Source organism: Pistacia vera, unplaced genomic scaffold (assembly GCF_008641045.1).
Source record: "Pistacia vera cultivar Batoury unplaced genomic scaffold, PisVer_v2 Contig31, whole genome shotgun sequence".
NCBI lineage: Eukaryota > Viridiplantae > Streptophyta > Magnoliopsida > Sapindales > Anacardiaceae > Pistacia > Pistacia vera.
The window spans coordinates 1,452,200-1,476,055 of NW_022196124.1; the positions used below are offsets into that span (position 1 = coordinate 1,452,200).

General features: G+C 34.9%; 3 protein-coding genes and 1 long non-coding RNA gene across 5 annotated transcripts; all 4 read left to right on the plus strand.

Annotated features, from left to right (window-relative positions):
- The first annotated feature begins 562 nt into the window (after positions 1–562).
- Positions 563–5,408, plus strand: LOC116136139 (NAC domain-containing protein 71-like). The gene is made up of 10 exons (XM_031421843.1): positions 563–595; positions 688–771; positions 990–1,070; positions 3,452–3,542; positions 3,618–3,898; positions 4,069–4,203; positions 4,311–4,388; positions 4,494–4,571; positions 4,684–4,761; positions 4,852–5,408. The coding sequence occupies exons 1-10, from the start codon at positions 563–565 to the stop codon at positions 5,074–5,076; spliced, it is 1,164 nt and encodes a 387-aa protein (XP_031277703.1). The 3' UTR covers positions 5,077–5,408.
- A 4,951-nt stretch (positions 5,409–10,359) lies between these two features.
- Positions 10,360–12,282, plus strand: LOC116136140 (NAC domain-containing protein 86-like). The gene is made up of 6 exons (XM_031421844.1): positions 10,360–10,630; positions 10,716–10,981; positions 11,644–11,778; positions 11,871–11,948; positions 12,054–12,128; positions 12,223–12,282. Exons 1-6 carry the CDS (start codon positions 10,486–10,488, stop codon positions 12,280–12,282), a joined length of 759 nt encoding a protein of 252 aa, XP_031277704.1. The 5' UTR covers positions 10,360–10,485.
- A 2,998-nt stretch (positions 12,283–15,280) lies between these two features.
- LOC116136206 lies at positions 15,281–16,867 on the plus strand. The gene is made up of 4 exons (XR_004128996.1): positions 15,281–15,355; positions 15,449–15,536; positions 15,820–15,895; positions 16,469–16,867. It is a non-coding gene; the product is annotated as an uncharacterized LOC116136206 (long non-coding RNA).
- Positions 16,868–20,211: 3,344 nt separating this feature from the next.
- Positions 20,212–22,454, plus strand: LOC116136190 (putative NAC domain-containing protein 94). Of its 2 annotated transcripts, XM_031421895.1 has the most exons (6): positions 20,212–20,475; positions 20,561–20,826; positions 21,475–21,609; positions 21,702–21,779; positions 21,885–21,935; positions 22,050–22,454. In XM_031421895.1, exons 1-6 carry the CDS (start codon positions 20,331–20,333, stop codon positions 22,287–22,289), a joined length of 915 nt encoding a protein of 304 aa, XP_031277755.1. In that variant the 5' UTR covers positions 20,212–20,330; the 3' UTR covers positions 22,290–22,454. The 2 variants fall into 2 exon arrangements, with proteins under 2 accessions (XP_031277755.1, XP_031277756.1); XM_031421896.1 differs by lacking the exon at positions 21,475–21,609.
- Positions 22,455–23,856: the final 1,402 nt, after the last annotated feature.

The window sequence follows — 23,856 nt, forward strand, 5'->3', positions numbered from 1 at the left end:
TGTGTCATGGAAATATGATCCAGATTTGATTAGAGAAGCTATAGCAAAAATGATCATTGTTGATAGCTACCTTTTAGTTTTGTGGACGTGAGGGGTTCCGCAACTTTATGAAGTGACACACACCTAGATTTCAAGTACCTTGTCGAGAACTGTGACTAAAGATTGCTTGAAAATATATATGCAGAGTGCCAAGTTGAAGAAGTTTTTCAGCAAGTTTTCGCATAGAGTTTGCTGACAACTGATACATGGACAAGCATTCAGAACCTTAATTATATGTGCCTTACTGCGCATTTCATTGATGATCACTGGCAACTACAAAAAGAATTTTAAATTTCTGTCCAATCACTATTCATAAAGGTATAATGATTGGGGCAGTTGAGAGATGTTTGCTTGATTGGGGTATTTATAGTATTCACAATCACAGTAGATAATGCTAGTTCGAATGATGTTGGGGTAAGCTATCTGAAGATAGACTAGCAAGTTGGAGAAGTGTATTGGCGGGATTTTCTACACATGAATGTTGTGCACATATTTTGAGTTTAATTGTGAGAGGATTAAGGAAATGGATGACTCCATATTAGATACTTCACATGAAGTATGTAAGGTCTTCTCCAGCAGGTTCAGAGATTTAAGGCGTGTGTGGAGAAATAAAAAATTGCAAGTAAAAGTCATTTGTTCTTGATGTAGAAACCCGGTGGAACCTACATACTTGTTTTGGAAGCGACATTAAAATTTCAGAAAGCTTTTGAGTTGTTGGCATTGGAAGATCAAGTATGCAGATGAACTTACTAGTGGTGATAGGTCTCGAGGTTTGTTCTACAGTACTGATTGGGAGTTGCTCTTATTTGTTACCGTTCTGCAAGTATTTTACGATGCTACTACACGTGTCTCTGGGTCTCTTTATGTTACTGTAATGCATATATGCGAGAGATTTTTGGCGTTGGGTTGAAGATTTCATCATGGTGTAAAGTTATGATCTTGGCTTACAGAATATGGCTACACGGATGAAAGTGAAATTTGATAAGTATTGGTCAATTGTGATATATCAACATTATGTATTCATTGCAGAGGTACTGATCCTAGGCACAAATTGGATTATGTGGACTGGATTATAATGAGGCCTATGATTTGTTGTAGCTGACAAGTTGATGAAAAGGTGAAAGAAACTTTGTTGTCTTTTTTGAGGCAATATAGTTTGCTTATAGTGGATGACATGCATCAAAAGAGAATCTCAGTCCCATTAACATTGGTGTCATAATAAATGTTGCTAATGAAGACTTCATAAGGGTTATGTATAAGGAGGAAAAGGCTGCAAAGAAAGTTGTTCAACAGAACGGAGTTGGATAAGTATTTAATGATTGTAGTGACAACGGCAACACTTTTGATATCTTGAATTGGTGAAGACGAATCAACAAAATTGTTGTACTCTCTATGATGCACGAGATGTGTTGCTATGCCTGTTTCAACGGTTGCATCTGAAATCGGCTTTTAGTACAGGGGGTCGGTGTATTAGATCCATTTCGTAGCTCCCTTACTACTAAGACGGTAGAGACTCTTATCTGACACAGGATTGGATTAGGAATACACTGGTCCATTGACCATGGAGAAGCAGGGAGGAATTATCTCGACTTGAGTCATGACATTTTTTGTTAATTTTCAATATAATTATATATTTTATTCATTATTTATGATTCTAGCTAATTTGTTTGTCCAACTTTGTGCAAGGTATTCTCTTCGGGAGTGGAAAGTATATAAACCCATCTTGATGATTGAAGGGTATTCCAATTTCCAATATATGAGGTTATTATCATTAAAGTATCACGCATAGTTTTATTTTTAATTTTTGGAGAGTTGCTACCTATAAGCTTATTAATGAGTTTGACTATTGAGTAATTGAATTTACATTAGTTGCTATTTTTAGTTTTTATCTTTAAATTTTATTTTTTGATGGTGAAATTTTGTGTTTCTTGTTTCCGGTTGCTTTAGGTAGTTTATGGGTTTATTAGAATCAATTGTTGGTGATTTCTTTATTTATTTGGGTTTTGTTTGTGGAGTATTGGAGTGTTAAGTGTATTTGGAGGAGTGCATAGAAGCGTTTGTTGGTTTGTTTTGTGAGAGATTGAGGTTTGAAGTGCAATATTGATAAGGTGGATAATGATGAGTGTAAGCGACTTTTGGTGATGGAGTGCATATTTTGCGTTTGTTTGGTATCTGTAGTAATATTGAGTGCAAATGTTGATAATGTGATAAATGGATGAGTGTAAGCCGTAAGGGGCTATGAGTGTTATGATTTTAGACTTTCGGTGGAAGCTTTGGATGGTTAAATGTTCATGTTTTATTATTTTCATTATAGCTGTTATTGCAGATGATGATCTTTCTTCGTGTGCCATTAACAAATCCGGGAGTGCGGAATCAGAACTTCATTAACACCAACATTGTGGGATGCAGATGATTATGTTATATTAAGTTTTTTTTACTTTGTAATTTTATGTATGTATTTGAGTTTATTAATGATATTGACTATTCACTGATTTTAATTGAATTCTTTAGTTTTTATTCATATTCTGGATTTAGTATTTGCAAATAAGTAATTTAATATGTTAATGTGTTTTTCATACAAAGAAATACAAAATAAAAAGAACATATTATGCCATTTATAAAATAATAAATTTTAAATTTAGGGGCTTGCATAAAAACATTGAAGAATTTTATGGATTAAAAGGTAATTTGAAACCGGTTTCAAAACCGTTAAACCGAAACCGAACGCACGAAACGAAAATTCGGTTCGGTTTTAATTCAGTTTTAACCGAAACTGGTCCGATTTTCGTTTTGGATTTTCTCCAAACCGAAAATCGGTTCGGTTTTCGGTTTGGATAAATCGGTTTCGGTTAACCGTTTATCTCACCCCTAGAGAGAAAGATCTAGAATGAGACCTATTAGAAGAGGAGATGGTGGGGCCTAAATAGACTGACGACTTGCAAAGGAAGGATTTCCGTCACTGTGATACGACGTCAACCATTACTAAACGGTCCCTGTATTAAAATAAGATTTATCAATTAATCTCAAATTCTTTCATGCTAACCTTCTTCAAATGGCCATTTATTTATTTCTAATTAAAGGACCCGACGTAAATAAACACGTCATCATCTTCTCAACCAAGAACTAACGATACAGTATTCTACTCCACGTCGTTGAAGATTCTCAACGCGTTTATACGCAGCACTCACTCTCCCTCAACACTACCACTTTGCGAAAAAAAATATTGATAAGAGCTTCCCGTCACACTTCAGCTTCAGCCTCTTGCTTCCAAGCAAACCGTTCCGATCAAATCACACATACCTTCTTCTTGTTCTTGAACACTTCCACTCCTCGTTACTATTTGTGCTGAATCAATTACAGATGGGATGTCTTGTGGGACTCATGTACTACCTTTTCATGTGAAAATCATCAGTCTTCTGGAAGAAGGAGGATCACCCTGATTTCTCTGACCCCGCACATTAATGAGGTTGACATCTACAAGTTCGATCCTTCTGACTTGCCTGGTAAGTGGGATTTTCTTCAAGTTTTCAATTTTAATTTCAATGGTTTCTGATCAGTGGAGTTGAAATATGATGCAGGGCTTTCAGAAAGTGACTCCGACGAACAAGGATGGTACTTTTTCTGTGAACCTTACTATAAGTATGCGAAGAGTAAACGTGCCAGCCGACGAACCGATGGGGGATACTGGAAAATAACTGGGAGAGGCTGTGATGTCAAGAATAAAAGTGGCCAAGTCATCGGCAGTAAAAAGAATTTGGTTTTTTATAGACTTGGTGTTGGTGGTACTTCTAAGGAAGACAAGACTGACTGGGTTATGCACGAGTTCTATGTTAAGGATGAGAACAACCCTCGTTATAAGGTGTACTTCTTTGTTCTATTTTTGTTTTTTTAACTTGCCTGTTCATTGTTTAAGCTATATGTTCTGTATAATTGAAATTAATGAAAGGCTGCATTAATTTTACACATCTCATTTTATATATGTTTTAACCTTTGATCACTTTTTTTTTTTTTGTTTTTTGTTTTTTGTAGAAGGATTTTGTTGTCTGCTTCATAGAAAAAAAATCAAATAACAAGTCTGCCGTATCAACTTCTGATAATGGTCAACCAAGTGACAGTTTGTCTTCTGTTTCTATAAGCCATAATACAGAAAACCCTTACACAGAGGTAAGATAGAGCATGTCTTATGGCCATTTTTCAATATCAAAGTTATTCACACCTCGGGAGAAGCATATCAAGACTTAATACTTATTTATCTATGGTTCTGGGTCCAGGTTGAATCTCAGACATCATCCAGTCACGATTTGATTTCTGTTTCTGGAAAGAATATTACAGAAAATTCTTTTTCAGAAGTAAGAAAAAGCTTGCCTGGCTTATGGTTAGTTCTCAATTGGTATGTGAAATATATATTCACACAACTAATACTAGTTCTTGTTTCTCCATGATTCTTGTTTCAGGTGGAACCTCAACTACTACAATCTACCAATTTGGTTACTGATCCAGGAAGTTTGTTTCCAGAAACTACTACCTCAGAGGTGAGGAAAAATATTGGAGTTTTCAGTCTCAATTTATATGGATGGACCTGTTCAAGAAAAAATATATATATTCACATAAATTTTGATTGTTCGTCTTTGATTCTTATTGCAGGTAGAACCTCAACTACTATTCTGTGGCGATTTTGTTCCCGACCAGATGTATCATAATCCAGAAATTAATTGCCTAATGGTAAGGACAACTTTATTCTTATACATATGGATATGGGACATGAAAAACATTTTCACACCACTAATGTTTGTCTATCTATGATTCTTACAGCAGGTAGATCCTCAACTACTAGCTGAATCTGATGCAACCAATAGCTGTGATTGGTTGAATGACAGCCCTATCCCTTTACCGCAGTTGCCAATCAATCCAGACCACTACCAGGGGTTCAATTCCTCCCCATACTCACCTGGTTTTAGTGGTGATTGTAATGTGCAGGATTGTCAGTTCGATGGTGAGCTTGGAGATGTGATTTCACTATGGGACCTTGAGAATTAATAAACCTTGTGAAGAAGTAATTGGACAGATTCCTCCTGCTCGCGAAGACATTGAAACCATCAGCTACACTTCAGTAGCATGTGGACTGTAAACCACATTGAAATTCCGTAGGGGAATAGTATTACTGTGGTTTATTATCATTGTAAGAATGTTTTACTGTATTTCGAGATATGTACTTGTTGAGAATAATGGTTGCATCTTTTGTGACCTTTTTAACTCTGTCAGTTTGTATTTGTATGTAATATTATGGCTAAGTTCTGGATACTTGGGAGCTTGTTTAACGGGAACACTATTCATTATGGAATTTGTCATAGAATTACCATCTATTTTCTCCAATGAATGTTGCTCTTAGAATTTCAATTGTTTTTATCTTCTCATATAGCTTCTGTCAAGATTGTTATTATTTTGTTCCAGGTTTTACTCTGCAATCTGGTAAGAGCTCCGAGTGAGAATTTTATTAAGATTGGGATGGAACCTTAAACCCGAATGATAATCTCATACTTAATAGTCAACATATACACCTTGCCAAGAAAATTTTATGATCTTCTTAATGTAAAAACGTGATAATCTCACTCAGTTCCAGTTTGATTTGAAACATTAAATACATCAGTTTTAAGATCAGTATCAACTTGGAAAACAAATATACAAAGGAGAAGACCAGTAAAAACAGAGCAAAACTACAGAAAGCAGAAACTACTTCTCTGAGAAGGGGAGCCGGATACATTAAAAAATGGTTTGAAATTTTAGATTTCTTGCCATGGAAGTCGACAGAAGGAAGTGGGAATGACAGATAGTGGGAGTCACTTTACTCTTTTAGTTAGCTGTTACTTTTCACGATTTTTCTTTTTTTTTTTTTTTTTTTTTTTTTCGGGTGTATACAGAGCTTTTCATATTTCATTTGCATGATTTTTTCTAGGCTCGGCTAAAGGTAGAACCTCAACTACTACGAATGTTGTATGTTATAACTTCAAGCAGAGCCTAACTACTAGAGATATGGTGAGGAGAAGCATTTACTGTGATTGTTTAAACTTATCTATGTAGTGCTTTAGAAACATATTTCGAACTTATGCTTTAATGCTTCTTCATGTGTGATTCCTCAGGTGGAACCTCTACCATTATCAAAATTTGATCCAATCAATGGCTGTAATTGGCTATAATCTGCAACTCTTTCTTTGCATGGCAATCAGTCGCCAATGGATCCAGACAGATATTCTCTCAATCATGAGCATGAAGATGTCACAAATTTACAGTGTTTAGTCTACAGGAGAATACCTTGCTAGAAAGCAAATGAATATTCTCCAATGACTGTTGAGGAACTTTAGGTCAATGGAGATTCATGGACATTAATTGTAACAATGTTCATAGTCATGTTATCGTGTATGCTACAACCTCTCTGATTTTGAGATTAATAGTTAAATCACCAGCATATTCAAGAATGTGCTGACTGAGTTCATCGTGAAATCTACCTTATACAACTCCACCCGAGAGTGATGTGAGTTCGTCATTATTTATAAGATCGTTGCGTTAGATTCTCCCTATCATCTTCCAAAAACATTTCCTATATATCAACAGAAGACCCTGCAAACGACAATATAAACCAAAATCCCTCAACTGTGTATTTGATAAATAGAACGCCGACTTAGGAAATGTTTCACCTTTTAAGAAATTGTTCAATAAGCACCTCCCTTGCCATCTTTGGTTGCTCTACAACAAACACAAATTTGATTTCAATATCTTTGAAAATCAGATTCAATCACAAAAGCCATTGAAATATTTTTTTGCTTTGCATTAACAATCCTTCGGAGCCTGAACAGTAGGATCGTATTGAAATAGTGATTTGGTATTGGTTTTTGAATTAGTGATTAAAAAAATATATTAAAGGTTTATGATGGCTATTATGGTTTATTATGCATGTGATTGTGTTACTGGAAATGTGCCTGGATGGAACAAATCAAGTGACAACAGCCTGGGTTACGGTCAATACAGCAGTTTGGGCTGCCAGATTTACAAGAAGTTGGGCCTTAATTGGCCCAAAAATCATATTAAATAAGCTCTTTTTTTTTTTTTTTTTCTAATGTCGAGGTGTACATGTTAGTTTATACGTAATTTAATTATTCTCCGAATACCTTGAAACTATTGATCAGATAAGAACTGTAGTAATTATCTCTATTAACATCTGAAGAAGAACTTGAACTCAGAATCTTTTTAATAATACACTTAAGAATCTCTATTGAACCGTCCAATCACCTAAAAATAATTTATATTAGTGATGTTGCTAACAACTTTGGAAGGTCTTATTAAAGCTTTGGAATTAATAATTGTATTTAGTTATTGATCCAACAATACACCTTACCAAGAACAGTTTTATTCCAACGAAGGAATATTGAAATCATATTCTGATATTCATACATGAAGAATGGAAATAATAAAATGAAAGAATTCCCGAGGAGCATGTGGCAGGAGAATGGAAGATGAGGCAAAGAATGGAGGAAAGATGACAAAATGAGAAGAAGATTCTAGAGGTAGCTAAGATTCTAGAGTGGAAATACAGAGATGGCGGGGTACTTCTTTCTTATACGACTTGCAAAGGAAGGATAGCCTTCGTGTCACTTTCTCCCATTTAGTTCTTATCCTTAACACTTGATTAATCTTTAACGATTCTGTTCCTTTATATACATTCATCAAATAATCTTTACAGAGTAGATGATATATTCCTACTCGAGGTTTAGCAAAATCTTAAATTGATATCTCTGCTTATATTTATTTTAGATTTTTACCTTTAAACTAATATCATTATTGAGTATTAGAGGTGATAAAAAATGCTGAGTGAGTTGTAGAGGAGATTGTGAGGAGTCCAACGGTGGTTTTGGACTTCGAAATCAATCAACAAAAGCCAAAAACTGGCAGTTTGGACACTACTAACATAAGCCATTTTTTGCTAAAATGAACCTATCTTCTACCAAGAAAAGCGTCGGCGTATTTTAGTGTTTTAATGTGCGTTACACTAATACCAATAGAAGTTACTGTTGGTAATATTGAGGGCACATTTGGATAGGGGTAATATTAGATAACTGGGGCAATATTTTTTACATTGAGCAAATGACGATATTTGGTTGGTTTGTAAAAAATTATTCCCGGAATCGTTTATGACAAACGGTGGCATTTTAGGGGTAAGTTGCCGGGAATATTTTTACCTGGGGGAGCAGAGGGGTTATTAAAACATACCCAAAGTAATCCAATTTTGTGTCCCATATTACCCCTAAACAGTTGAGCATTTGGTCCAAATTAGCCTTATATTTGTTAAGATTTACAAAACACCCAATTCACTCATGCAGATCCTTTTGTCCTCACTTTTAAATTTTTCGAACGACATTGGCCTTGTTATTGTCATTATTTACATAAATGTCATTGCACCCAGAACAAGCCACCATCGCCAGTCACCGTCGACAGCTGTCGGAGGCTGCCAAAAGTCGCTATAATGGCTTACAACCTACCGTGCGCTAGTGAGGCCTTTTCTGACCACAAAAATGGCCAAATCTGGTGGTGAAACGGCTGGCGTTTCAAGACCAAAGACCTGGCCATTTCACGGCCAAATCTGTGGTCGTTTTATAGCCACGTCTTTGGTAGTGAAACAGCTAGATCTATGGCACTATCGGCGTCACAGCCAGATCTGTGGGACTGTTGGCGGTCGCCGACGGTGGTGGCTGGTTGCTGGTAGTGGTTTGGGATGGGTAGGGGTGTTTTTGTTAAGTTTAAAACGTTTTTGGTTATTAGGGTGTTTTTGCTAAATTTGAAAAGTTGGGAGTTAAAAAAAAATATTCAAAAAATAATAATAGAAAAATACTATTATATTAATATTTAAAAAAAAGGCAATTTAGTAATTTATATAACATATCCACCCATTTATCCTCTCAACCAAACATATTATTCATCAATTCATTCAAACCAACTAAACACATTATCTAAACATTCCCAGTAATCTTCAATGTGATATTTTATTATGTTAATATAATATCTCCCTATAATAAAACATTATATGATCCAAACGCCCCTAGATGGTAATCTGATTACCTTAATTTTTTAAGCTATTATAAGATTATTTGGTTATCTTATTTTTGTTTCAATTTTATCCCTTATTAATAAAAATTTTGGACAATAATGCCCTTGTTTTAAAATCAATTTTCATTAATCCACCATTATAATTTTATCCTTGTTTAATTAAGTTTGTGGATAATAATGCCCTTATATTTAAAACAAATTGTAGACCACCACTACCACCCAGCCATCGCCGTGATAGTTGGCCAACCACTGTCGACCGTCGTTGGAAGTTGTTGAGAATTGCCGGGAGGCTCCGATATGGCCGTTTTTAGCACTATTGATGGCCAGAAATAGCCATATCGGAGTAGATCTTGTTGGAAATAGCTAAAATAGATCTGGCTATTTCCGGTAAGATTTACTCTGATATTGCCATCAATATGGCCGTAAACGGCCATATCGGCAACTTGTGGCGGCGGAAGGCAATGGCTGGCGACGAGCAGTGGCTTGGGGTGGGTGGAGGTGATTTTGTTATAAATTAAAATTTTATATAAGTTTGGGTGTTTTAGCTAAATCTGAAATGTTGACAGTTAAAAGAAATTATTCAAAAATTAATAATAAAAATAATATTATATTAATATTTAAAAAGATGACAATTTAATCATTTAAATAACATACACATCAATTTATTCCTCTCAACCAACAACCAAACATATTAATATAACATACCCACCAATTTATTTCAATTAACCAAACATATTTTCAAGATAATCTAACTTTTTATTAATATAATATTACTAATAATCTAAATATTCCTTAAATCAAATATACTCTAAAGGTGAAAATTTAAAATAAATACAATCAAGATATCAAGTTGAAATTTCACTAAACCTCGGATATGAATATGTCGTTTGCTCATTTTTAGATTCTTATTCTCTCAAATATTTTCTTCCGCATTAAAAAAAAAATTATGATGACGTTTCTATTTGACGTCCATCTTTTGGAAATTCTCACCCGGTTTTGCACAGTACACTCACAATCATAGGGCAGTTCCGCTTATTTTTAATTTGTTTGAACTTACTGAAAGAATGTGCGTTAAATTCATGTATTATTCTGTTTTCTTAAAAAAAAAAAAATTTATAATTAATCGATAGTCATAATGATATCACGTTATTTGGTGCATAAATTTGATGGCAACTGTATTTTTTTCCATTTGTATATATGAGGAGTGTTGGCATGCCCGAGTAGAGTTGAGCTTCTGCCAGAGAAAATTCTTCCCATCAATTGCAGAAATAGCTAGCTCTTGCTCACTTTCTCTCACACTCTTTGTTAGTTAACACTACTGCTGCTTCATTATTTTGTGCTGAATCAGAAATGGGTTCTCTTGTGGGATTGATGTACCACTTATTTCGTGTCAAAATCATCACTCTTCTCACAGAGAAGAGGGTTCACCCTGATCTCTTTGTTCCCGAGATTAACGAGGTTGATATCTACCAGTTTGATCCTTATGACTTGCCAGGTAAGTGAGTTTTATTCTTTCAACTTTTAACTTTAATTCTCTCTTTAATTTCTTCGATTCTGACTGGAATTGAATTGTCATGCAGCGCTTTCAGAAACCAAGTCCGATGACCAGGTGTGGTACTTTTTCTGTGAACCGCATTATAAGTATGCCAACAGTAAACGTGCCCACCGAGCAACCGGAGGAGGGAACTGGAAAATAACCGGTCGAGGCTGTGACGTGAAGGATAAAGGAAGGGTGATCGGTAAGAAAAGGACATTGGTTTTCTGCAGACGTGGTAGTACTTCTAAGGAGATCAAGACTGATTGGGTTATGCATGAGTTCTATATCGAGGACAGCCCTTATTATGAGGTGTATTACTTTGTTCGATTCTTATTGCTTGTTCCTTCTTCTTTGTGTTGAATTTGGAAACATTTGGCTTGATGGGTTGTCCTCTTTTCTGATTTGGTGTTGAATTTATCTATAGTAAATCTTCTGTTAACTTTTGTTTAAATATGCTCTGTGATATTAGTGACAAGCTGCATAAATTTAGCTTCTGGGTTGTGTTTGACTTACTGGTAGAAGATTGAAGTGATTGGTAAATATGCTAGAAGCTTGATTTCGTTTGATTAGGCACTTCAATTAGATTTAATTATAATCTACAAATTTAATTTTGTAATCTGTTTTATGAGATCGTATAGGAACTCGTATGTATCTCAGTTATGTACTTGAATTTTTATTATTAGTGATATCCATGGAAATTATGTAAGAAATTGAGACCTTTCTTCTAAGTTCAAAATCGCCTTGCAGAACCATTACTAATGTGACAAGGAGAATATATTTTCCTTATGAATTATTTTATGAAAGAGTCTGTTGTTTTTGTTTCTCTTTAAAGTCTGGTAGGTAGTATAGAGGCAGTTCTGATCAAAATTTGCTATGTCTGGGAAATAATTGGTACTACAGGATTCTAGGCAGCTACACATTACGTTTTATTTATTTTCATTTTACCTTTATTTAATTTTTTGTTTTTGTAGAAGAATTTTGTTGTCTGTTACATAGAAAAAACAAAAAAAAACAAGTCTAGTGTTTCAACACCCGATGATGGTCAACCGAGTCACAGTCTGTCTTCACATTATGAAAGTCGTGTTACAGAAAATTCTTCTTCGGAGGTGAGATAGAACATGTCTTGTGGTCATGTTTCAATATCAAGTCGGAAACATATCCAGAATTAATACTTCTTTATTTATGGTTATTGGTTCAGGTTGAATCTCAGCAAACAATGAGTCAGCATTTGATTTCTGATTCTAGAAAGCATATTACAGAAAATTCATTTTTAGACGTGAGAAAAAGCATGCCTTATGGGTAGTCTTCGGTATCAGCTGTAGTCTTTGAAAAACATATTCACACAACTAATACTTTGTTTGTCTATGATACTTTTCTTCAGGTAGAATCTCCACCACTATCAAGTAACAATTTGTCTTCTGATTCACTAAATTGTTTTCCAGAAATTTCTTCAGTGGTAAGGAAAACTACTCCAATCTCAACTTATACCTATGGGCATGAAAAACATGTTCAGACTACTAATTCTTGTTTATCTATGATCCTTACTTCAGGTAGGACCTCAACTAGAACCTCAACTACTATCAAGTGACGAATTGGATCATTTTCATTAGAGTATTTACTCAATGGTGAGGAAAAATATCTTACATAGTTTTCATATCAAGTTTTACATATGGACATGGTGCATGAAAACCATATTTAAATAACTATTATTGCTTTTTTGTCTATGATTCTTGCTTCAGATAAATCCTCAACCACCGGACAAATTTGATGCAGTCAGTGGCTATAATTGGCCGAATCACAGCTCGGTCTCCGCTCTGCAGTCGCCAATTAATCAGTACCAGGGATCCAATTCCTCATACTTAAATGGCATTAGTAATGACTGTAATCTGGGGAGCTATAAATTCACTGGTGGCCTTGAAGATGTCGTGAATTCGCAAAGGAATGTCCAGAATCAATATCCTTGCGAAGTAGATGTACTGACTCAGTCAGACATTGAAGCAATGGTTAAAGAGCTATCTTGAGGACTTTCCTCCAATAGCATTGGAAAATTAAAGAGCGAATGGGGATTATGCATTATGGTCATGAACAGTGTAGACTGCTTTGCTGTCTTGTAGTTATGATGAGCTTTGTAATTGTCGACAATAATGGTCACATACTTTTGGATCTTGTTTCAAACACTTTGAAAAAATTCAGCTTGTCAATTATATTTATATCTAAGTATGTCTTAGTTCTGGAAACTTCAAGTATTGTTTAATGGGAATGCTGTTCATATGTCCAGGTATTAAAATTCCATTGAGGAATTTGTTAAGAACAAAATCCTATTTCCTTCTCTCTCTCCTTCCTTGTTTTTAGTTAATGATTAATCACAAACTTGAATTTCTCCCTTGTAAATCTAAGATGAGGATCCAATGTCTGGAAATAATTTTGCAGTTCAAATATAACCATTAAGAAGGCAGTAACAGCAAGGGAAAAGGTTTGTTTGGTTTTCCTGGGGACTGGGGACACCCCATTAAAACATAAACAAAATCCACCATCACTGTAATTTGGCAATGTTTATTTCCAGTGTATTTTCTTCATATTCCTTAATTATTAGCAAAAGGTAGTGGTTCTTCATTGAATGATATTGCTCATATCAGGTATATGGCTGACATAAATTTAATTAGCTTTTGTCAAGAACAGGAAGTTATAGTTTTGAGTTTTAACTTTCTAGCCTTTGTTCCAAGAGCCCATCTATATACATAAATAAACCTCACTGCATGCAGCACGGTGGTTTGATTTGGAGTGGAAGAAGCTCATTATAATTTTCCATGATGGAGGTTTACTTCAGTCTTCCGATTGATTTAATAACAATAAGCAACTTCTTTTCATTTCTGTGTAGAAAATCAAAATCCCAATACTTGTAGTAGGCAACATGATAATCCCAAAGTTTGAGCTTTTAATCAAGATTTAAAATATGAAACTGTTAGGATCTCATATTGTAAAGGAAAATGGTAGGCATGTTGGTTATAAATGCTTGGACACTCTCCTTTAACAAAGTTGTTTTTCAAAAAGAGTTTTATTCAAGTCCATGAAAGACTCATTGCCACCCCAATTATTTGAGTTGTTGGATGCAACACCCAAGAGGTTGTGGAAGTGTGGTGAAATGTTTTGGAAGGGAAAAAAGGTTTAGACATCCTCCCTTGGCATGGTTTTTTTAAGTAGAGTTTTATCCATGTTGAAGATCAACCCCAACCCATTACAGAACCCAACCAATATTTTGATTTCAGCTCAAGGAAAATAAAGGCCCAAACCATTTTATCTTAGTCCAAAACAATAGAAGATTCTCAACAAATGTGGAAGAAATATATTTTTTTAGAAAATTATAGAAGGATAGAGAAGGGATTTTTTTTAGGAGAAGTGTGTAGAATGGGGTTATAATGTGTGGTTAGAATTATTTCTTAGTTTTATATTTATGTGGTGTAGATTGCATGGTGAGGACTATAAATATTCTCCCTTGCGTTTGGGTTAGGTATCCTCCCAAAAATCAAGTCTTTGTATTCTTAGTTTGAGTGTGGTGTCTTGAGTGTAAGTTGTGAGCTTTCTTTTTAGTGTTTGTATTTCTCTTCAAATTGTGAGTGGTTTTTGAAAAGTGTGGTAGTATCTTTTATTGTGGATATAATACAAGTAATTTGTTTACTTGTTTGGGTCCAACATTAGTAAGTTTACAGTTGTATACTCTAAATTTTACCCAACAATCCAAACCTATGATACATCCATTGCTCAGCCCAATTGTTTGAATTGTTGGAGTAGGTTTCTATCATAAACATATTAATTATTAAAAATAACCAGGATGTAGAAGACGTAAATGTTGAAAGTTTTAGTCCCCTTGCCAAGGAAGTAGACAGACGAAAGTGGATGGCCGATAGTGGGGCCGAAGACTTTTTGAGTAGAACCAAGTATTTAGTTGGCTGTTAACGCCTCACGAACAATTAAATCCAACCCAAGGGTTTATTCACATGGAATTACCTAACAATTATGCTCTGTAAAGCAGCCATTGGAAAAGCATCTAGTTGGGCTTCCACCAATAAAAAAAGGAGAGAGAACATCCAGTCAATCTTTTTTGCTAGATGCTTTGATGCTTTCCTATGTGTAATGTATATAAACAAGCCATCCCCCTCTCACTTTGGATACGAAATTCTTTCCATCAAACCCACAAACCTAATTCATACGCTGTTTCTACAGTGTTCTGTTCCTTTCTATTGAATCTCAGAAATGGAAATGGGTATATTGTTTATTGATCCAGAAATGAGCAATCTCGAGGGATTTTTATTCCCTCCTACTGATGATGAATTCATCATTTTTCTGGAGTAGAAGAGATTTGACCGTGATTTCTCTGTTCAATTCATATCCAATATTTATATTTAAGGGTGTGAAGCGCCAAATTTATCCGGTAAGTATAGTGTCAACCATTGAATTTCTTTTTAAATTCTTTATCTATTATGTCATTAGAAAGGCTGGTAATCTTTTGAAATAAAGAGTATTTTCTGTTATGATTTGATACAGGGCGTTTCGCAATTCACTCGTTTTACCTCGTTTGGTTCGAACCTTAGGTAGAACCTCAACTACTATAGGTAAAACCTCAACTACTACGAGGACTAGTATCGTATGAGTTGTTTTGGGACTAGTCTGAATTGTTTCTCAGAGGTGAGAAAGAGTGCGTAACTTTCAGTATAAGCCATGATGATGATGATGATAACAAATATGTCTAAAGGTTAATACTTTTTCATGATTCTTCAGGTTAAACGTTGGCAACTACCAGTCGTTATATGACTTCTAATGTCACAAATCATGTGCGGAAAATATATTTTCTGGGAGTGTGATAGAGGTAAGAATGAGCATACTCTATTGGATTCTTTATTGACAGTATTTCAATCTAAATTAATATTTGTGGTGTATGAGAAACTTTTTTGAATCTAATGTTATATCAACCTATGTATATTGTAAATGAGCAGCATACACTGTCAGAAAGATATGCCTTAAAAATAATTTTATGTATTAACAGATACAAGTTCTTCAATAGGCACATATTTTTGAACTAATGCTTGCTTGTTTATGATTCTTAATTTATTTTTAAACTAATGCTTGCTTGTTTATAATTCTTACTGTAGGTAGAACCTCAACTACTACCATGTAACTTTGGCTTTTGATTTAGGAAATCAAATTGCAAGAAATAACTTTTCTCAGGTGAGATAGAATGTCCTAGCTCTTATGGGTGGTATCTGCTTTCAACTTATACATAGTTTGCATTAAAACACATGGAATTCGTATATCAAGTAGAATTCCATTTACTACCATTCATCATTTAGCGTTTGATTATGGAATTGGTATTTTCGAAAAGTATGTTTTTAGAGGTGACTTGTACTTGCATAAGGACATATCTAAAAGAATTAAAGCTTCCTTTGTGGTTGTTAATACAGGTAGAACTGCAGTATCTACCTAATCACCATTTGGCTTTTGATTTTGTAAACCATTTTACATAGAATATTTTTTTTCAGAGATGAGAGAGGGCATTGCTTATGGATTATTATTTATGTGAACTCTGCCTGAGAAATATACCAAAAGTAATACTTGTTTGTCAGTGATTCTTACCTCTAAAACCTCATCTACTATCAAGCTACCTTATGCATTAGTATTCCGTGACTCGTGGAAAAATATTGCCTAAGAGATATAGGTGGTTTCCAAATATACACTTACTTTTGTAGTGCTCGATAAACATATCTAGAATTAATGCTTCTTCGTCTATGGTTCGTACCTCAGGTAGAAGCACTACTACTTGCAGAATTTGATGCACTCGATGGCTGTAAATGGCTAGACCACAATCCATCCTCTGCAATGCACTTGCCAGTGGATCTCGAACAGAGAGTTCTTTGTTCGCAACAGTTTGTCCAGGAGAATGCTTGTGTGAGGGAACTGAACACTGAAACCATCAAAGAATGGGTAAATGAATATCCTCCTTTACCTATTGGAGAACGTTACTTCAATAGAGAATTATCAAAATTAAGTTCTGTAGCTGAATATTATCGTTATTGACCATAATTGTAATATTGCTTATTTATGTTATAATGTATACTACAAGCGCTCTGATTTTTTACAGCAAAAGGTTACATTTTCTTGGACATGTGTGAAACTCTTGAAACTCAACTTGTTCTTCATATCTATGTCACAGTATAACCAAGTTCTGCGAAATTGGAGTTTGTTTGATGGGACTGCTTGCTCAAAAGAGTACCAGGGGATGCAAATGGTTCATAACCTTATAGAACTCTGTTGAAAAGTGTGCTGAGTTCATCATAAGATCTACCTTATGCAACTCCATCCGAGATCGGTGTGAGTTTATCATGAATCATGAGATCTTTGCATAAGAATTTCTGCCAGTCAACTTCTGAAAAAAAAAAAATTCCTATATAAGAACAGAAGAACCTGGAAACCTCAGAATAAACAAAAATCTCACAATTTAGTATCACAGGAATGTGCTCAAACACTCCATTTTTTTGGATAACTTCTGTAACTCCGAACCTGCAACCGCAAAAGTATCTTCTGTTTATGCGAAAGAGAAAGTTTTGGACACTATAATAAGGCCAGGGTAGAAACTTAAAAAATAAATGAACAAAGAACATTTTCCAACAATGTTTCTTTCAAATAGTGTCCAACAGAAATGAGTACTGGTGTTATGTAATCAACATTGCAAGTGACCAAATGGTTGCTAACCTTCATGCTAACTTGTTTGAGTGCTGTTCTTATTAGAGCTTAATTTGAACGGTTTGATCAGCTGAGATTTGTTAGCTTAATTTGTTAGTAAATCAAAGTATGACACGGAGAAGACACCCAGAAAAACTTGTGAGGGAGACACATCACCAACCACTGTTGTTAATGATGTAAGAAACTAAGTTATTCATTATTGTTGTAAAGCCAAGGATTGTTTTGAATAGTAGGATGACTCGTAGTAATCTTGAAATCATATAACAATAATAGAGCTATAAAAAGCAAATCACTCCTTGTTGATCACGAACCTACTAAGAAAGAGAAGAAACGGAGAAAGAAGATTCTAGTAAAGGGCCCGGATTTCTTTGAATTCCAACTTCTTGTGATGGAAGGAAATACCCTCCTGTGGAAAAACTAGAGTTAAAAGGTGGCAGTTACTTGATGAAAAGAACATCAGAATTAAACGTGGGGCCTTTTTTAAGACTTCTTGGGAGTCTTCGGACTGAAGATTACTACAGTATCATCATTCATCAGACGTCACTTAAACCGTGTTTGACATAAATAATTGATCACCCACTTTCCTCTTCTCTAAAAGAGTAAATTATTTCATCAAATTAAACCGGAGATATCGCGCTGTTCCTCTCGCTTATTAAATCTTACCCAATGTAATCCAATTTTATGTCCCATATTGCCTCTAAACAGTTGAGCATTTGGTCTAAATTAGTTTTACATTTGTTAAGATTTACAAAACACTCAATTCACTTATACAGATCCTTTTGTCCTCACTTTTTAAATTTTTCAAATGACATTGATTTTGTTATTGTCATTATTTACAGAAATGTCATTGTACCCAGAACAAACCACCATCACTAGTCACCGTCGAAAGTCGTCAAAGACTGTCAAAAGTCGCCATAATGGCTTACGACTGACCGTGTGCTAGTGAAGCCTTTTTTTATCACAGAAACGGCCGACATTTCACGACCAAAGACTTGGCCATTTCACGACCAAATCTGTGGTTGTTTTACAGCCACATCTTTGGTAGAGAAACGGCCAGATCTATGGCACTGTCGGAGTCACAACCAGATTTGTGGCACTGTTGGCGGTCGTCGACGATGGTGGTTGGCTGCCGGTAGTGGCTTGGGGTGGATAGGGGTGTTTTTGTTAAGTTTAAAACATTTTTGGTTGTTAGGATGTTTTTGCTAAATCTGAAAAGTAGAAAGTTAAAAGAAATTATTCAAAAAATAATAATAGAAAAATACTATTATATTAATATTAAAAAAAAAAGTCAATTTAGTAATCTATATAACATACCCACCAATTTATCCTCTCAAGTCTCAACCAAATATATTATTCATCAATTTATTCGAACCAACCAAACACTTTTTCTAAACATTCCCAGTAATCTTTAAGATGATCTTTTATTCTATTAATATAATATACCCCTATAATAAAACATTATATGATCTAAACGCCCATTGAAAATAATCTGATTACCTAAATTTTCTTAGGTATTATAAGATTATTTGGTCATCTTATTTTTGTTCCAATTTTATCCCTTATTAATAAAAATTTTGGATAATAATGCCCTTGTTTTAAAATCAATTTTCATTAATCCGCCATTATAATTTTATCCTTGTTTAAGTAAGTTTTTGGATAATAATGCCCTTATATTTAAAACAAATTGTAAACCACTACTGCCACCTAGCCACCGCTGTCGACAGCTGGCCAACCACTGTCGGCCGCCGTTGGAAGTTGTCAAGAATCGCCGGGAGGCTCTGATATGGCCGTTTTTAGCCATATTGATGGAAACGACCATATCGGAGTAGATCTGGTCGAAAATGGCTGAAATAGATCTGGCCATTTCCGGCAAAATCTACTTAGATATTGTCATCAATATGGTCATAAACGGCCATATCAGCAACTTACGGTGACTTCCGACAGCCAAAGGCGATGGCTGGCTGTGGTGGTTGGCGGCGGACAGTGGCTTGGGGTGGGTGGGAGTGATTTTGTTATAAATTAAAATTTTATATAAGTTGTGGTGTTTTAGCTAAATCTAAAATGTTGGCGGTTAAAAGAAATTATTCAAAAATTAATAATAAAAATAATATTATATTAATATTTAAAAAGCAATTGAGTAATTTAAATAATATACACATCAATTTATTCCTCTCAATCAAACATATTAATATAACATATCCATCAATTTATTCAAATTAAACAAACATATTTTCTTAAGGATTTTCAGTAATCTTCAAGGTAATTTAATTTTTTATTAATATAATATTACTAATAAGTTAACATTTCTTGAATTAAACATACCCTAAAAGTGAAAATCTAAAATAAATGCAAACAAGATATCAACTTGCGATTTCACTCAACCTCGGGTGGGAATATGTTGTTTGCTCATCTTTAAATTCTTATTCTCATTTAGTCCACTCATATTTTACATAAAGGACACCAGCATTTAATTTAATTAAAGGCGCGAAGATCTTTAGTCGTCTGACAAATTGGTAACGTGCCACGATTCTTCATCCTGGAAGTCGAGACAACTCATTGATTGAATCCAGTCAGTAGGGATTTGTCGGAGAGATTTGTCTGGATGAGTATCTGAAGAAATGTCTGAAATCTGAGATGTTGGCGCTGCACTAAAAAAAAAAAAAAAAAAAAATATGACGACGTTTCTATTTGACGTCCATCTTTTGGAAATTCTCACGCGGTTTTGCACAGTACACTCACAATCACTCAGCAGTTCCGCTTATTTGAATATATAAGGAGTGTTGGCATGCCCGAGTAGAGTTGAGCTTCTGCCAGAGAAAATTCTTCCCATCAATTGCAGAAATAGCTAGCTCTTGCTCACTTTCTCTCAAACTCTTTGTTAGTTAACACTACTGCTGCTTCATTATTTTGTGCTGAATCAGAAATGGGTTCTCTTGTGGGATTGATGTACCACTTATTTCGTGTCAAAATCATCACTCTTCTCACAGAGAAGAGGGTTCACCCTGATCTCTTTGTTCCCGAGATTAACGAGGTTGATATCTACCAGTTTGATCCTTATGACTTGCCAGGTAAGTGAGTTTTATTCTTTCAACTTTTAACTTTAATTCTCTCTTTAATTTCTTTGATTCTGACTGGAATTGAATTGTCATGCAGCGCTTTCAGAAACCAAGTCCGACGACCAGGTGTGGTACTTTTTCTGTGAACCTCATTATAAGTATGCCAACAGTAAACGTGCCCACCGAGCAACCGGAGGAGGGAACTGGAAAATAACCGGTCGAGGCTGTGACGTGAAGGATAAAGGAAGGGTGATCGGTAAGAAAAGGACATTGGTTTTCTGCAGACGTGGTAGTACTTCTAAGGAGATCAAGACTGATTGGGTTATGCATGAGTTCTATATCGAGGACAGCCCTTATTATGAGGTGTATTACTTCGTTCGATTCTTATTGCTCGTTCCTTCTTCTTTGTGTTGAATTTGGAAACATATGGCTTGATGGGTTGTCCTCTTTTCTGATTTGGTGTTGAATTTATCTATAGTAAATCTTCTGTTAACTTTTGTTTAAATATGCTTTGTGATATTAGTGACAAGCTGCATAAATTTAGCTTCTGGGTTGTGTTTGACTTACTTGTAGAAGATTGAAGTGATTGGTAAATATGCTAGAAGCTTGATTTCGTTTGATTAGGCACTTCAATTAGATTTAATTATAATCTAAAAATTTAATTTTGTAATCTGTTTTATGAGATCGTATAGGAACTCGTATGTATCTCAGTTATGTACTTGAATTTTTATTATTAGTGATATCCATGAAATTATGTAAGAAATTGAGACCTTTCTTCTAAGTTCAAAATCGCTGTGCAGAACCATTACTAATGTGACAAGGAGAATATATTTTCCTAATGAATTATTTTATGAAAGAGTCTGTTGTTTTTGTTTCTCTTTAAAGTCTGGTAGGTAGTATAGAGGCAGTTCTGATTGTCTGGGAAATAATTGGTACTACAGGATTCTAGGCAGCAACGCATTAAATTTATTTATTTTCATTTTACCTTTATTTTAATTTTTGTTTTTGTAGAAGAATTTTGTTGTCTGTTACATAGAAAAAACAAAAAAAAACAAGTCTAGTGTTTCAACACCCGATGATGGTCAACCGAGTCACAGTCTATCTTCACATTATGAAAGTCGTGTTACAGAAAATTCTTCTTCGGAGGTGAGATAGAACATGTCTTGTGGTCATGTTTCAATATCAAGTCGGAAACATATCCAGAATTAATACTTCTTAATTTATGGTTATTGGTTCAGGTTGAATCTCAGCAAACAATGAGTCAGCATTTGATTTCTGATTCTAGAAAGCATATTACAGAAAATTCATTTTTAGACGTGAGAAAAAGCATGCCTTATGGGTAGTCTTCGGTATCAGCTGTAGTCTTTGAAAAACATATTCACACAACTAATACTTTGTTTGTCTATGATACTTTTCTTCAGGTAGAATCTCCACCACTATCAAGTGACGAATTAGAGAGTGTTTACTCAATGGTGAGGAAAAATATCTTACATAGTTTTCATATCAATTTATACATGTAGACATGGTGCATGAAAACCATATTTAAATAACTATTATTGCTTTTTTGTCTATGATTCTTACTTCAGATAAATCCTCAACCACCAGACGAATTTGATGCAATCAGTGGCTATAATTGGCTGAATCACAGCTCGGTCTCTGCACTACAGTTGCCAATTAATCAGTACCACGGATCCAATTCCTCATACTCAAATGGCATTAGTAATGACTGTAATCTAGGGAGCTATGAATTCACTGGTGGGCTTGAAGATGTCGTGAATTCGCAAAGGAATGTCCAGAATCATTGTCCTTGCGTGTTAGAAGATTGAGGTTGTTTGTATCTCTTACTGTCTTTCAAGTCAGTAGAGTAGTTGTATTAGTTGAAGTTTTTTGGTTAAAATGTATATTGATCCTTATTTTAAGGAACTTTTGCTTCTTTATGTATGTTGTGCTTTAATTAAGGAATGGTCCGTAGTTTTTTATATATTTTGTTAGTCATGTACATTGTATGAACATTAAGTGAATGAAAATCATCTTCATCTGTAGCTCTCATTTGTTTTTCTCTCTGTTTTTTTTTTTTCTTTCCTCTGTTTCGCTTGATTTGCTTCCTTATTGCATAATTTTGTCTTGCTTCATCAATCTAACTCATTCTCAGCCTTGACAACATGGTATCAGAGCTTTTATGATCTTAAGGGGTGTGTTCATTCTAAAGTTATCAGAGTTTTAACATTCTGTTTTGATCACTAGTTCACCATAGCTTCTTCATCTTCGTCTTCATCTTCATCCATGTTACCACCAGTTTATAACGGTGAACTTCATCATTTATGGGCTATCAAAATGAAAGCCTACATGAGAGGATTAGGCCTATGGCAATATGTGGAGGAGGAGAAACAATCTCCTCCTTTGGGGCCAAATCCAACATTAAATCAGTTACGATTGCATGAAGAAGAAGTTGTTAAAGCACCTAGAGCTTTATCAATCATTCATCAAGATGTAACTGATGCAGTATTTACTAAGATTGTTGCATGTGAGACTGCTAAGGAAGCATGGGAAAGATTGAAAGAAGACTCCTTAGGGAATGAAAGATCAAGGCAGATGAATGTCCTTAATCTAAGGAGAGAGTTTGAAGTTCTTAAAATGAAGGAGGCTGAAACTATTAAGGAATATGCTGATAGAATTATGAAAGTTGTAAATCAGATAAGGTTAATGGGTGAAACTCTTTCTGATCAGAAGATTGTGGAGAAAATTCTGGTGAGCATTCCCGAGAGTTATGAGGCTAAAATCTCCTCTCTTGAAGACTCTAAAAATTTCTCTGATCTTATCTTGTCTGAAGTGATAAATGCTCTGAAAGCTCAAGACCAAAGGAGAGCTCTAAGGCATGAAGAATTTGCAGAAAGTGCTCTTAATGCTAAGCTGCAGGAGAAAAATTCTATCAAAAACTCAATGAAGAAGCAGACTGTTGACATAAAGGAGGAGAGAAAAGTAAAGGGCAAGTTGCAAGGTGAAAAGAAAGGCAAGTATGCTCCTTGTCCTCATTGTAAAAAGAAGGGGCATTCTCCAAATTATTGTTGGTACAGACCTAACGTCAGATGCAGGTCATGTAACCAGCTTGGACACATTGATAAAGTGTGCAACAATGTAAGTGGAATCCAAGCTCAACAAACTCAGCAAATTCATTTAATTGAGAAACAAGAAGATGTTGGAGAAAATCTTTTTGTTGCAACTTGTTATGCAACTCAGAATAATCAAACCTCCTGGTTAATAGATAGTGGCTGTTCAAACCATATAACCTTTGATGCTAACATTCTCAAAGACTTGGATGAATCTTATTTGTCCAAAGTGAAAATTGGAAATGGTGAAATGCTAGATGTCAAGGGAAGAGGAACGGCTGTAATT

Excerpts from the sequence above, each read along its gene's own strand:
- LOC116136139 (XM_031421843.1), top strand. The coding sequence starts at position 563 with ATGGATGACTCCATATTAGATACTTCACATGAA. Across the intron at positions 596-687 it reads TATTAGATACTTCACATGAA|AAACCCGGTGGAACCTACAT; the intron begins GTATGTAAGGTC and ends TTCTTGATGTAG. Across the intron at positions 4,389-4,493 it reads CAGAAAATTCTTTTTCAGAA|GTGGAACCTCAACTACTACA; the intron begins GTAAGAAAAAGC and ends TTCTTGTTTCAG.
- LOC116136140 (XM_031421844.1), top strand. The coding sequence starts at position 10,486 with ATGGGTTCTCTTGTGGGATTGATGTACCACTTATTTCGTGTCAAAATC. Across the intron at positions 10,631-10,715 it reads TGATCCTTATGACTTGCCAG|CGCTTTCAGAAACCAAGTCC; the intron begins GTAAGTGAGTTT and ends ATTGTCATGCAG. Across the intron at positions 11,779-11,870 it reads CAGAAAATTCTTCTTCGGAG|GTTGAATCTCAGCAAACAAT; the intron begins GTGAGATAGAAC and ends TTATTGGTTCAG.
- LOC116136190 (XM_031421895.1), top strand. The coding sequence starts at position 20,331 with ATGGGTTCTCTTGTGGGATTGATGTACCACTTATTTCGTGTCAAAATC. Across the intron at positions 21,780-21,884 it reads CAGAAAATTCATTTTTAGAC|GTAGAATCTCCACCACTATC; the intron begins GTGAGAAAAAGC and ends ACTTTTCTTCAG. Across the intron at positions 21,936-22,049 it reads TAGAGAGTGTTTACTCAATG|ATAAATCCTCAACCACCAGA; the intron begins GTGAGGAAAAAT and ends TTCTTACTTCAG.